The 14211-nt window shown below is 51.8% G+C and overlaps 1 protein-coding gene across 6 annotated transcripts in view; it reads right to left on the reverse strand.

The window, feature by feature from the left end:
• DLG5 (discs large MAGUK scaffold protein 5) overlaps positions 1–14211 on the reverse strand; it is a 147268-nt gene that overhangs the window by 5331 nt on the left and 127726 nt on the right. For 5 of the 6 annotated variants that reach the window (XM_032259181.1, XM_032259180.1, XM_032259185.1 and 2 more), the window contains 5 exons: positions 10136–10279; positions 9753–9880; positions 8552–8661; positions 7708–7817; positions 5982–6283 (listed from right to left, as the gene is read on the reverse strand). In XM_032259181.1, coding sequence (XP_032115072.1) covers positions 6180–6283; positions 7708–7817; positions 8552–8661; positions 9753–9880; positions 10136–10279 — 596 coding nt within the window. In that variant the 3' untranslated portion in view covers positions 5982–6179. Of the gene's footprint in view, positions 1–5981; positions 6284–7707; positions 7818–8551; positions 8662–9752; positions 9881–10135; positions 10280–14211 lie in introns of those variants that run through there. The other variant, XM_032259182.1, reaches the window with a different exon arrangement.

The following is a 14211-nucleotide window of genomic DNA, read 5'->3' on the forward strand; positions in this document are numbered from 1 at the left end:
ATTGTTACCCCACAGAAGCTGGGGTACAGGGGAGGCTTAAGTATGGAATGGGTGAAAGCTGGGTGAGAAACCAATTTCTACTTTCCAAGCTACAGAGAGACAGCTTTTTCCTCAACATGGCCAAAGCAAGGTTTATTCTCTAGAGAGTGTGAGAGAGGTGGAACTAGGGATGCCAGCACAGATCCAGAGAATGGGCACCACACTGAAAACAGAAGGATGAAGTGACCATGTGCTGTCATGCTGGATGCTGCGTGCGAAGAGCCCCAGCCTTCTTCCCCGACGGGGCTCAGAGATGTGGCCAGGCTGATCCTTCCTATCACATAGGAAGGGCTCCTTGGGGGAATGTGGTAAATCCCTGAAGACCTAACGAGACCACTGCTGCGCTTCCCCAGTGAACAGCCCAGCCAGACCATCCCACAGTGAAACTCGAAAGACCACACGCTTACCCATTTGTTCTAGACTTTTACATTTCCTCCATTAGTCAACATCCAACAATTATTTGACACCTGAGGTTAAAGCCTCTAATGTGCAAAACCAAGACCAAGGGAAATAAAATCAAGAAAAAAAAAAAAAAAACTTAGAGGAATTGGAACGATGTGGGATGAAGAAAAAAATACTATCCTCAGATAAGACACTGTATTCATAACACAAGTACAGGAAGATATAAAAGAGTTCTTGGAAATTAAAAACATGTTAGCAAAACTGAAAACTCAACAGACGAGACTGAAGGATGAAAGTTGAGTGAATTGCCACAACGTCAGAGCAAAATGACAAAACGACACTGGAGCGACCAAAAAATGAGGAAACTGGCCAGAATGGGGGCTTACACCTGTAATCCCAGCACTCTGGCAGGCCAAGGTGGGAAGATGATGAGGCCAGGAGTTTGTGACCAGCCTGGGAACATAGTGAGACCCATTTCTACCAAAAAATCTACAAATTGGCTGGGCGTGGTGTCGTGTACCCATAGTCCTAGCTAGTTGGGAGGCTGGTATGGGGGGAGTGCTTGAGCCCAGGAGTTGGAGGCTACAGTGAGCTATGATTGTACCACTGCACTCCATCCAGGGTGACAGAATGAGACCCGGTGAGCCGAGATTGCGCCATTGCACTCCAGCCTGGGTAACAAGAGTGAAACTCCGTCTCAAAAAAAAAAAAAAAAAAAAAAAAAAACAAACAAACAAACAAAAAAAACAAAATAAAAAGAAATGAGGAAACTATCCAGGATGCCCGACACATAAATAACTGATGCTCCAGAAAGAAGAGGGAAACGGCCCCACAGTAGGTGCTCACAGCCCTTGCTGTTTTGGCTCTCAGGATCTGCGTGTCCACCCCAGCCTCCAGCCTCCCAACTCAGACACAGCAATCCACACACAAGGATGAAAACAGACTTCGCTAGTTTTCACTGCGTCCAGCCCTGTTCTAAAAGATGATACTAGGAGAAGGTAAATCCACTGACCCTCTTGTGGAGAAAGAATTCAGACTCGAGGCTAAGCCTTTCTCCTCAAGGGTTTCCTCAGAGGACACAGATCCCTCAAAGGAGAGGAAGACAGAAAACGGAAGAAGTCAACATTCCCAGGAGATTCTCAGCAAAATAGAGGACAGGTGTCAAGACGAGAGCTGGCCCCAGACTCCAAGGGCAGTGAGTCCAGCCTGGAGCAGGGATTCAGGACAGACACATCAGGAGCCGTCAGCACCAAGATCCCCGTGGGCTTTCCACAGCTCAGCTGAGGACAAGTCCCCCAGGTGGTCCCATCCACATTCTTTCTACTAGGCTTATCTTGACACGATAGAGGAGCTTCCTGCCTTCCAGATCAGCTGCAGAACCTCACTCCATCCCACAGCAGTGCTCAGCTTTGACTTCCTCCCAAAATCGAGAGGTCAACTGTGGGGACTGCAAAAAAACAGAACGCGGCAGCAGGCAACCTATATCCACATTCTTGCCAGATGATCAGGACCTGGTCCATGGATAGTGCAGTAAGAGGCCCTGATGGTGGCAGCCCCGCTAGCCTAGGACTCATTCAAGCCTTGCTGCTCCCTGGCTTTCCCAGAAGGGGCCCTCGTAAATTCTTGGGGAAGAGGTCCACTCTGACCTTCAGATCACATCATGTTCTCCAGCAGACGTCATCCAACAGTGGAAACACTGTGCTTTCCCCACAGAGTTAATCTGTGCTTGATGCTCAAGGTTTTCAAAACTGAACAATATGTGAAGAGCAAGGAAATTATTAACTATAGGTCAGGCTAACACTTACTTTGGTGGAGAAGGTGGGTAGTGGTAGTGTTCTGTTCCTTAAAGATGTTAACGCTATCCATTTAACTCTTTATACTATACATTTATGGCCAGGCACAGTGGCTCATGTCTGTAATCCCGGCACTTGGGGAGGCTAAGGTGGGATGATTGCTTGAGCCCAGAAGTTCAAGACCAGCCTGGGCAATATAGCAAGACCCCATCTCTAGTTAAAAACAAAACAAAACTATGCGTTTATATTGGATACGCTCTATGTATGAGATGTACTGGGCATCTTCCCTATGTATGACATCTTTCACAGTTGGGGAAAAAAGATAAAAACACATAGTAATAGGGAGGACGAAAGGGGAATCATCAAGAGGCCAGAGACTATATTCTACAAAGGGAGAGCAAATGAAAGAGTATGGACAGACAGGGGAAGGGTGAGGGAACCCACAGGCCAGAAACGTAGCAGAAGGGGGGCAGTGCAGAGGGCCCGCCTGCCACAGGTCCCACCTTGGGGCCCCCATCCGCTGAGAGTTCCACCATTCCCACGCCAGCATGTGCGCCCTTGTCTGCGGTTTATGTTCACTATGTCCCTTCCTGCACTTCATGTTTCTCTTCATCCTTGACTTAGTGGCCTTGTGTCTCATCCACCCCACAGGAGGTGGAAGCTCGGCTTCCCACAGCAAACAAACCTCTGGTTGGCCCACTGCTGTTGAGCCTCAAAGCTCTGTCTCGGCTGGACAGAGAGGCCTGCGGCTTTGGCTGATCCTCAGCTCCTACCCCAGAGCTGCTCAGGGTCCACACCTAAGCAAGAGGTCTCCTTCTACCTTGAAGCTGAGGTTTTCTGCAGCCTGTGCTAGGCCAGGAGCGAAGTCAAGCTCCATTTGAGTCCTGTTCCCCACTCGTATCACAGAATCGTAGCTGTTAGCATGGGAAGGGGCCGCAGAGGTCATCTCATATTCAATTTCTTGGCCTCATGGCTGGAGCTGAAAATCAGCTCTGCCTTTCCAGAATGATCTGAGCCAGCATGAGACAGACACCACCTTGGGGAGGAGACCGATTTGGCTGTGCCCACAACCCTGCCCCCCAGCACGGTCTCCATGTGGTATAGATAAGCCTCTAACCCACCAGGGCACGCGTCCCCCCAGGGCTGCCTGACAGCATGTCTCGGGGCTGCCCTGCAAGGCCCTATTGTGTCCAGAGTGAGATCTCAGTGACTTAACTGCCTTCCATTTCAAAAACACATAGGATTGTCTTCCCCCTTATAATTACGAAAGAAAACCAAGGTGCCCGTAGAAAATTTGGAAATTACAGAAAAGTCTAAAGAGGAAAATAAAATCCCAGCACCAGAAGTGCAGCTGTTAAGGTTTGGCAACGTTATCTGAGCTCTGTGAAAGAAACCAGTCCTAAAACCAGCAGCTACCGCTCCAACCCCCACACCTCCATTTGCCAGGCCAGTGACTTCAAATGACGGCGCTGGGTGCGAGCTGTCAAGCCCTGTCCCTACGGACACACGGGCCAACTGCAACTACCAGAGCCCTGCACAGCTCTATGACACCCCGTAGCCACAGGTGAGATCCAGACTGCAGCGCCATGGTGGAACTTTACCTGGCAGGAAAGGATGAGGGAGGCATCCACACCAAGTCTGCCCCACGGGCCTGGCCACCAATGCAATGTGAGTGAGGGTTCTGCAGAACATTCTGCCCCCAAGCCCCTCCAAGCAAAAGGATCAGAGAAGGAGGGCTCTGCTCTGCCCTGGGCCCTCACCACCCTGCGACATGGAGTTGAGGCCCACATGGGCTGTTCCGGGAGCCCAGCAATGCTGGGTGATCTCCCAGTGTAATGCTGTCAGGTACCACAAAGCAGCCCCCATGCAGGTGGGGCCCTTCCCAGCCGGGGGGCCCCGACAGGGCTCTGACTGAGAAGGCTGCCCAGAGCACTCAGCTCACTCCCTTTTGATTTTCCCAGGCCTTCGGAATTGAATGTGAAGGCCAGAGGGCAGGCTCTGGGTCTCACGCAGATGGGCTGCCTGGCTGCAGCCACGAGCTCACGCCACACCGGACAGAGGGGCGGCAGGGAAAGGGAGGAGGGCGTGAGAGGCTGATGCAGCAGGTAGCAGGGACTGCGGATTATCATGAGAGCCAAAAAGAACCCACACATCAGCCAGCTCCAGCTACGTGCTGCAGAGGAGAGAAGCTGTCTCAAGTTTAGAAATACAAGAAAGCAGAGCAAATAGGAAGAGATGAAAAACTCGCATCTTCAAACACAACCTTACAGAAATTGACCTTTATTTGTTGTACTAAAGCCTGTTTAACTTTTGATACAAAGTAACATTTTAGTACAGAAAACCCAAGTCCGTCAGCTCAGTACCTGTCTGTGCACGCTGTACCATCTCAGTCCCACTCTGTCTGCAACTCAGAAAACAGCCCCTGCCCCCAGAGGGTCTGCGAGTTAATACCTCAGGAATAGTCTACAGTTTTTCATAGTTTGTCTGAGCTAGAAAACTTGTACCTGTAAAACAAAGGACAGCATTGGGGACTGAAACTTGTCTCTTTTTTGAACAACTGTGCAAGAAAATATATCCCTTTTTAAAAACGGCAGTTATGGCTAAACTACAATCTACTGTCTAGAATTACAAAGAATAAAATGAAATCAAAGATTTCTCGCTAGTAAAATGAAATGTTAGGAACAGTATTAAAATATAGGTCCTACCCCAATGACACTTACACAGAGCCCAGTACAGTACCTATTATTAACAGGACGCACAGCTTAAGGAGGAACCACATCAAATCTTCAGCCAGACATATCCAGCCTCAGAAGTGCAAAAAAAAAAAAAAAAAACAAAAACAAAACAAAACAAAAGCCCCCAAACGAAGACACCCACGTGGAGTAAGGTGCATGCCGTGAGTGCTGTAACCAAGATTAAAAAGACCTCAGTTTTTCTTTAGATTGTTGATAGTGATGACACTAACCATTACGCTCCCCTAAAAGCTCTCGATTCAACGTCTGAAATATGAATGTTTTCACATCAAAAAGAACTGATGTACCTGCCAACCTCTATAAAGTTTAAGAATTACCCTGCAAACATTGCACTGACGAAGGCTGTCACAACTTACAGAGCCTAAGGCGGACCCGATGGCAGGCATCAGCACAGCTGAACGCCGCGGGGACCCTACCGCGGCCTGCCCATGCAGCTCTCACGGAGCAGACACGGTGCTCAAGTAATAAGCACAGATGGAGGAGAAACGAGAGGCTGTGGAAGGCAGGAGAGAAAGGCCGAGAGACGAGTTTGTAAGAACACCAAAGTTGCCTTCCCCAGTATGGGAGGAAAATGCCAAAGGCACTGGTTCTGCTGCCAGAGGCAGTCTGAGCACCTGCAGTTGTGAAGTCCTTCCCGGAGAGGTGCCACCGAGGAGCAGGAGGTTTGTCAAAGCTCTGGTCCCACCGACAAGAACCTCCCAAAGCAAAGCAGCCCCCATTGAGGTTCCGAGGTCATTTTGCTGAAGACGGGAACAAAACCAATACCAAAGCGATGGGGCTGACAGAGGGGCAGGGGCTGGGCACCGGCAACATGGGGCCGTTCAAGTAAACATAAACCACCAAATACTTAGAAAAGGCTTGTAAACGAGTGATCCGAAAGGTTCTCTTTGCAGCATCTCTGATCAGCTGGCTAAAGAAAGGTGGGTGCAGAACCCCTGTAATCCAACGTCTTTAGTGTTATCTGTTTTGTGTTAAAGCACGCGTGTGACGGGCAGAGTGTGCGGGCCTGGGCCTGGATCACACGCAGCCGTGGCCCTCTTGTCTACAAAGGAGGTGCTTCTGGGTCCTGGTTCTGGATCCTTCCCCTGCATGTTCACAGACGGACAGACTTCTACTTTTAGTCACTAGAAAACAGCTGAGCCTGGCGTCCCCTCAGGCGGCCAGCTGCGGTCATCCACAGCACGGCATTCTTCTAGAGCGGGCAGGCTGGAATCCACAGGACTTTATTTTGTTCTTGATTGACCATTGCCAAGATCTGAGTGCAAATGCTCGACAGGGCTCCTCCCTGGATGACCCCTGCAAAAGAGCCCCCCCCAAACACACGTCATTGAGCTCGGAGTAAGACCCCAGGTTTGAGGCAAGTCAGCACAGCCTGCACCCTTTCTACTGCATGGCTGTCTGCTCTGAGCTCCTTGGCACTCTGCCCCATCCCCACCTGACTCTCCTTCACCAGCAAGAAATTGGGAAAGAAAATGGCCTCTCGTGAGTTGACCGCTTACATGTGAACTGCCCAGCCCACTGCAGTAATACCCTGGGCTGGGGTTGCAATAGTTGGGGGAATCCCCGGGCATCAGGAAGAAGTTTGGGGGGCATGTGGCAATAGCAGGATTCTGCAGGAAATGACGACGGGTGTAAGGAGCCGGACATCTCACGGCCCAGCGGAGTCACAGCAAGACGACGACTCTAACTTGGGCAAGCTCCGTACTAGGCCAGGAGTTTGACACGGGTCTATAGACACCAGCCAGGGCTACTCCTAAGTGTTCCCCACAGAACGACACCTGGACACAAACCAAGCCTCCACCGCAACAAGGCATGTCAGAAATTGACAGCTTTTAGAAACTGCTATGGAAAAGGGATGTCATAATTTTGTCGAATCTAACAAGAAAAGAACAGGGCTTATCTTCTGCAAGTGTCAGAGTTTTATATTTTCGTCCCTCTAGGAATTGTCAGCGTATTTGGCTAAGTACCAGCCTATAAGGAATTGGAAATGAAAGTGCAGGCATGCACACACACCCCCTGCACACACACAGGCATGCACACCTGCACACGCACACACCTATGCGCACACGGGCACCAAGTCCAGGTCCCTGGACTCAATCATAACACTCTCCACAATGCACTTAGAATCCCCGTCCCATCCTCTGTGACTGCGATGTTAATGCCCTGCAAATGACTTTCCCAAAGAGGCTGAAGGCCGAAAGGTAAAATGGAACCACACTTGACTGAGTTTGTTTCCATTTGAAGACCAGAGGCGGTAAGGGGGCAGCGTTTTTTTCTTCGTTGTTGCTGCTGTTTGCCAAATCCCACTGCAAAAGTCATCTGCCCTGGAGGGTGCTAGGGACAGATGGCCATAGCCTCCGCTGTCCACACTGCTGGCACACTGGGGGCTGCTCCAGTCCCCGCCCTGCCCAGGGACGCTGTGGCTGCACGACATGGCACCTGTGCTGTGAGGCAGACCCACCACTGCACATGTGAAAATGACCAGGCAAGCCGGGCAGGACCTGAGACCAGGATTAGCGAACTTAACATTCAACCTGTAAGAATCCCGCTGCTAGCCAGGGACTGCAGTCGGAACACCTCACTTAAAATGAATATGCTCATGACGGCACTGGGAAGCGTCTAGCAAGTGCGGGTTTCTCCACAGCTAAGAAAGCTGTCTTGGGAAGCCTCTACTTCCTTCCCTGCTGCCTGCTCCCCGCTCCAGGCCCACGCACACCTACCTGTGAAGTACCTGCTGTACTCCTGCTCTACTTTCTGCGCCGCCTCAAACTGCTCTTTGGAATGCCTCTGAGTCACCTTGTCCCTCAGGTAGATGGGGTCTCTCTGTTCCCTGTGGGGACAGCCCAACCGACACCAGGCTGAGCACTGAGCCTCCTCCAGGCCCTCCTTCCTTCCTCTGCCCAGGCTAACAGGGGCTGCATTGAGGCAGGGGCAGGCTGTAGAGGGAGGCCCCATGTGCTCCTCACATAAAGCACAGCAACAGCCTGCAGGCTGCGGGGGCAGCTCTGGGCAGAGGGGGGACGGAGGGCACCCCAGCGCATGCACTTGGAGCAGATGCACCAGCAGTTCCCAGCATAGGTCCCAGGAGCTCGGCTGTACAGAAAGGCAAAATGAAGCAGGGCCTTGGCGAGCCCTCAGCCCAACCAGCACAGGAGCCGAAGCTCAGCGAAGGCCAAAGCTCCCGAGTCATGAGCCAGCTCGAGGCTGAGTGGGACTCTGTCCAGGCCACCGGCTCCCCTGCTCTTAAGCAGCACATAGAGAGGAAAGGGGCTGGGGCAGGAGGGGAGGTGTGCAGACCAAGCTGGCCATGCACAAGGAACGGCGGCAGCACCCAAGTGGCAGAGGGTGCAGGGACAGGGCTGCGCTTGGCTGACACGGCCTCTCCATGAGTGGGGCACAGGACCAAGAGGGAAGGGTCATTTTCTACACGTGCTGCCTATTTCAAGACCCACAGGCCCATCTCTCATTCCTCAGGCCCCCACCCAACATACCCTGCTCCCCACTTGGGCTCCCAGCCCCACCTGTGACAAGACTCCAGTGGAGCCCAAGGAGCCAGTCACCTACTTGATGTGCTTGGCGCTCTTGTAGTGGATGAAGATGACAATGGGGTAGATGTGCATGTGGTGCAGCCGCTCGATAGCGTGGGGAGCGATGTCCAGGAGGCAGTGTCGGTTCTGGGGGCAGAGGGCGCAGAGTGAGCCCCGGGGGCAGTAAGGGCAGCCAGCCCTCTGTCCTGCCACCAGCAGGACCCACCTCACCTCACAGGGCTCTGCCCACAGACAAGGCAGTAAAGCCACACGGTGAAATGTGGGGAAACGGCACCCAGGAAACTCCCACTGGCTGTGATGAAAGCCAAGGCTGGGAGCCAGGGCTGGGTGGGGCTGACTGGGGCTGGCCAGCCCAACTCCAAATTTCCTTTCCCGCCTCTGCCCAGATACAGGGCCCTTCTGAAAGCCCTGCCCCACCCTGGCCTCTGAAGCCTGATTTTTGCCAGACTGAGCGAATGAAGAGCGGGTCTGCTGAGCCTTTGTGTGGCTGGGACTGAAGTAAGTCTGTGGTCCCAGGCCTCAGAGTGCAGGCTCGTGCGTTCCCGAACCCCAGAGCCTCCTCAGGGGCGTTCCCCTGACTACAGCTCACCCACTTTCGGCAGTGAGAAGCCAACACCTTCATCTAACAGAGAAGGAAAGCAAAGCCCAGCAAAGCGAGCTGAGCAACCTGGAGAAATAGAGCCCAAAAAGCGCCCGTGTCCCCAGACTCAGAGTGTTTGCCCTGCCAGCACTCCCCACAGATGTCCCCATCCTTGTGCTGCCTAGGAAGTTTAAAGGCATCAAGCGACACAGCCCTTTTAGGGGCAGGGACCCTGAAAGAAGGTGCGCTCCTGTCCCCAGAAGGTGCATGTGAAATTGTTCGGCATGTGCATTTGGGGACCCCGTCCTGGGATGCCCCGAGAGAGGTCTCTCCCCAGAGCTTAATACACTTATCGGAGATGAGACCTCCCCCCGCAGAGAGGAAGAGGGGACGGCACACACACAGGGCAGCTCCTCCACCCCTGCCAAGGGATGTGCTTGCAGGAACACACAGCAGCCATGAGGGCAAGCCCAGGTGCAGGTGAACTCAGATTAACATGACATGGTGGGCTCACTGAAGGTCTGGGAGCCGCTGAGGCAGAGGATCACGGACCAGGGGCCCAGAGCTGTGCGTGGGGGGGGGTCTCATATTGGATGCTCCAATGGGTGCCCAACCCCCAGGCTGAAGCCCTGGGTACCTTTTCTGTGATCTCCTTTATTGACGCCACAGTGGTCACGTCGAAGTGGCCGCTTCTCCGCTTATAGTCGACAAACAGGCAATCTTTGACACCCCGCTCAATGGCCTGCTGGGAGGCCTTCATCACCTCTGTAAAGCACAGACACAGGAATCAGGGAGCCCCAGGCCCTGCTGAGCCCCAGCAGAGGGAGCAGGGGAAGAACACTGCTCAGCAGCTGTCAGTAGTAACCTAGTCCTGCCACGCATGGATCTGACCCATGTCAGGAAGCTTCTAGAACACTGTGAAATTGGCCCGGTGCTGCTGCCCACTGTGCACAGCTGGGCAGGCATGTGGACAAGGACGCAGAGACAAAGAGCCCAGTAGGCACAGACGGTGCCCCTTACCAAGGGGACATCTGCAGAACTTGCCAGGTGCCTCATTCACCAGCATCTCCTTCACCACGTCCAGCAAAGGCCCCAGAATCAGGACAGGCCTCAGAGCAGTGCAGTCCACCTTCTGGACACGCTGATAGGCCAGGCTCACGGAATCTGAGGGAGAGAGAACAGCAGTGTCAAGGCGCCAGCTTGGAGTGGAGGACCTGAGTGGGGCTGGGGAACCCTGCTCTCTCTGCCCTTGCCCACTCTGGTTTGCCTGGGACTCCCCCAGCTTCAGCACTGAAAGTCTGATGTCCGGGCATACCCAGGCATGGTCACCCCTGGGGTCTGGCACAAGCACCCACCATGCACTCTGTGAACACCACAGGCAACTGGTCTCAACCACTCATCCCAGCACTTCCCTCTGCTCTGATTCTTCCTCGTGGGCCCACACCTGCTTCCCCTGCCCCATCTCCATTCTCCTCTGCTTCCTGGCAAGGCAGCCTCTGGGGTTTGGCAGGTAGAGCTCTCACTCCCCAGGAAGGTGTGGTCGGTGTAAGCCAGGCCTGCCTAGTGACAGATGTGAGGCTCCCCCATCTCCACTGCTAGAATGGATGAGTGCTGTGAACCAGCTCTGGCCATGCAGTTGAGCACAATCCTTAAGAAATGGCAGAGCCACAAGACGGAAGGGACCTGGGTCCTGGATGATCCTCAGAACACAACGGCATCTCCCAGAACACCTGCAGCTCAGGCTTGCACATGACAGAGAAATAAAACGCCCATCATGCTTAAGCCACTGTTACTTGGTTTCAGTTAAAGCCGTCAAATCAATATCCTAGTTGATACATGTAGTTAACCTCTCCTTGCACCAAATGAATAAAGTCCTCACAGGGAGGCACAGTCTAAAAACCAGCAAGCATCTTCCTGGGACCTCCCTGGTATAAGTAACTGTGCTGGCATCTCAGAAACACAATAAAGAGTAGAACACAGAGTTCTTGCCATTAAAAAGTGCACGCTTTGGCAATCTTTGACACCCTGCTCAATGAGCAACCTGGAGAAACGAAGCCCAAGGAATGCCCGTGTCCCTGGACTCGGAGTGTTTGCCTCGCCAGCACACCCCACAGAGTCACAACAGAGCAACACATGAACAGCAAGACAGCACGCAACAGCTGCCTGGCAATTCCAGGAGTAGCAGGGCTTCAGCAGATACTGTGGCTGGATGACTGGGTGAAGAGACCACTTGGACAGGCCCAGGAAGGAAGTGGGATGAGAGTGCTACCCCCAGAAACAGCAGGGCAGGAGGGTGACAGGGAGGGCAGACCACAAGATGACAGCAGGCTTAGGAGGAAGGGTCCATGAGCGGCTCAGCCAGGAGGGATCTGTACGCACACGCAGAGCAAGGAGTGACTGCAAAGCAGGGACTCCTTGGGAGTCCTTGGGAGTAGGCAAACTCAAGGGCAGTAAGTCAAGTCTCTCCTCTGCCCTTGCCCCATTCCCGTGTGTGTGCTTTTTAGAAGTGATCACTGCCGAGCGCCATGACTCACGCCTGTAATCCCAGCGTTTTGGGAGGCTGAGGCAGGTGGATCGTTTGAGGTCAGGAGTTTGAGACAAGCCTGGCCAATATGGCAAGACCCCATCTCTACTAAAAATACAAAAACTAGCCGAGTATGGTGGTGCACATCTGTAATCCCAGCTACTCGGGAGACTGAGGCACGAGAATCACTTGAACTCGGAAGGCAGAGTTTGCAGTGAGCTGAGATTGCACCATGGTACTCCAGCCTGGGCGATAGACCAAGACTCTATCTCAATAAAAAATAAATAAATAAACCGATCATTGTCCACATACATGCACACAGCCTTTTACACAGCATTTCCCAAGCAGCATTTCCTGACCTGGTGACCAGCAGCTCTGTTGTTTAGAACTTAGAGAGGGTTTGGTGGTCACATTCACTGCTTTGGAACCCCGTGTGGTTCTGAGTGAAGGCTCCGAGGATGAGTCATGCACAGGGCAAAGAGCTTCCTCTGAGAGGGGTTTACAGAAACAAACCCTCTCTGCAACAAATCCAAACCTCCTCATGGATAAGGCCAGCATTCCTCTCTGATACCCCTTCCCCAACCCCAGTCCCACTGGCCTCCTTGAAGGTAACCACTCTTAGGAGCTGGAAGTATATCCTGGTTATTCTTACAAACTTATTTTTATACACTAAAGAAAATCTTGAATATACATTGTTACAGTGTGCTGGATATTTTGTGACTCGCTCCTTCGTCCGTCCGTCCGGGGGGGTGTTTCTGGGAGGCATCCCTGGTGATCTGAGGTGAGCCTCTCTACTTTTTCTGAACATCCCATGAACGCTCAGTCTGCATCGACTTACCCACCTCCCTGCTGACGGACAGGCACTACATGGCACCGTTCCCTCCGTTTACTGGTATAAGAATTATATTCTCGGGCCGGGCGCGGTGGCTCAAGCCTGTAATCCCAGCACTTTGGGAGGCCGAGGCGGGTGGATCACGAGGTCAAGAGATCGAGACCATCCTGGTCAACATGGTGAAACCCCGTCTCTACTAAAAATACAAAAAATTAGCTGGGCATGGTGGTGCGTGCCTGTCATCCCAGCTACTCAGGAGGCTGAGGCAGGGGAATTGCCTGAACCCAGGAGGCGGAGGTTGCGGTGAGCCGAGATCGTGCCATTGCACTCCAGCCTGGGTAACGAGAGCGAAACTCCGTCTCAAAAAAAAAAAAAAAAAGAATTATATTCTCAATTATGGCACAGTCACTCTAGGGTGGAATTCAGTACAGTGCTTAAAATAATGGTTTGGAAGAATATGACTAGATGGGAAGATGCTAATGATACGATAGTGGAAATATCTGGATAAAAACTGTATAACCTATTTCACCTGATTTTGGTAAGAATAAAAAATTTAAAAAATAAAAGTTAAAAAAATTTTTTAAAAAACTGTATAATGAAGTATAATCCCAGTTTTGTTGTATTAAGTAAAAAACTGGAAGGAAATATATTAAAATGTTAATGGTTTAAAAAATCATATTCTCCCTTAATGACTATTAACATTTCACACCGTGGGGTACCAAGTTAGGAGATTCCTGTTCCTCCCTGACAATTTGTCAGAGGTCCTCACAATTACAGAACTGTAAGACTAGACAGCATCTTTTGAGTCACTGACTCCAACTGGAGAAGAAAAACAGCCTATCCAAGATCACAGCTCATCAGGACAGAGCAAAGGCATGGTCTTGGGAGTTCTAATCTTAGACCATACTGCGATGGCTTTCTTTAAAAGGTGCTGTGGACCAAACTGTGTCCCCTGTGGACCAAACATTTACACGCTGAAGACCTAACCTCCAATGGAACTACATTTGGAGATGAAGTCTTCAGGAGGTAACTAAAACTGAATGAGGTCAGAAGAGGAGGGCCCTAATTTGATAGAACTGTGGCTTTCTAAGAGGAAGAGACACCAGAGATCTCTCTCCCTGTCTCCAACACGTGAAGACACAGCAAGGAGCCAGCCGTGTCCAAGCCAAGATAAAAGCCCTCACCAGAACCAACCACACTGGCACCCAGGTCTTGGATTTCCAACCTCGAGAACTGTGAGAAAATGAATTCTTGTTATTTGAGTCACCTCGTCTGTGGTACTGGCTTTTGGTTTACTTTTGTTTTTGAGATACGTTCTTGCTTTGTTGGCAGGCTGAACTGGAGTGTCACAATCACAGCTCATTGCAGCACTGAACTCCTGGGCTTTGGTGATCCTCCAGCCTTGGTCTCATGAGTAGCTGGGACTACAGGCACACACCACTACGCTTGATTAGTAAAGTTTTTGTAGAGATGGGATTTTTGCCAGGTTACCCAGGTCTTGAACTCCTGGCCTCAAGCGATCCTCTTGCTTCAGCCTCCCAAAGTGCTGGGATTACAGATGTGAGCCACTGTGCCCAGCTGTGGTATCTCGTTATGGCAGCCCTAGCAGACTAAGATAAAAGGAAAACCAGTCCTCCACATATTTCTGAGGCACTCCCACACAAGTCCCTAAAGGGACAAGCATAAAGACACGCACTGTGCTCCGGGTGGTGGAGAGCTGGGTCCACTTAGGAGACCATT

The sequence above is a fragment of the Sapajus apella genome, unplaced genomic scaffold (genome assembly GCF_009761245.1).
Source record: "Sapajus apella isolate SASKATOON/1434 unplaced genomic scaffold, GSC_monkey_1.0 scaffold107, whole genome shotgun sequence".
NCBI lineage: Eukaryota > Metazoa > Chordata > Mammalia > Primates > Cebidae > Sapajus > Sapajus apella.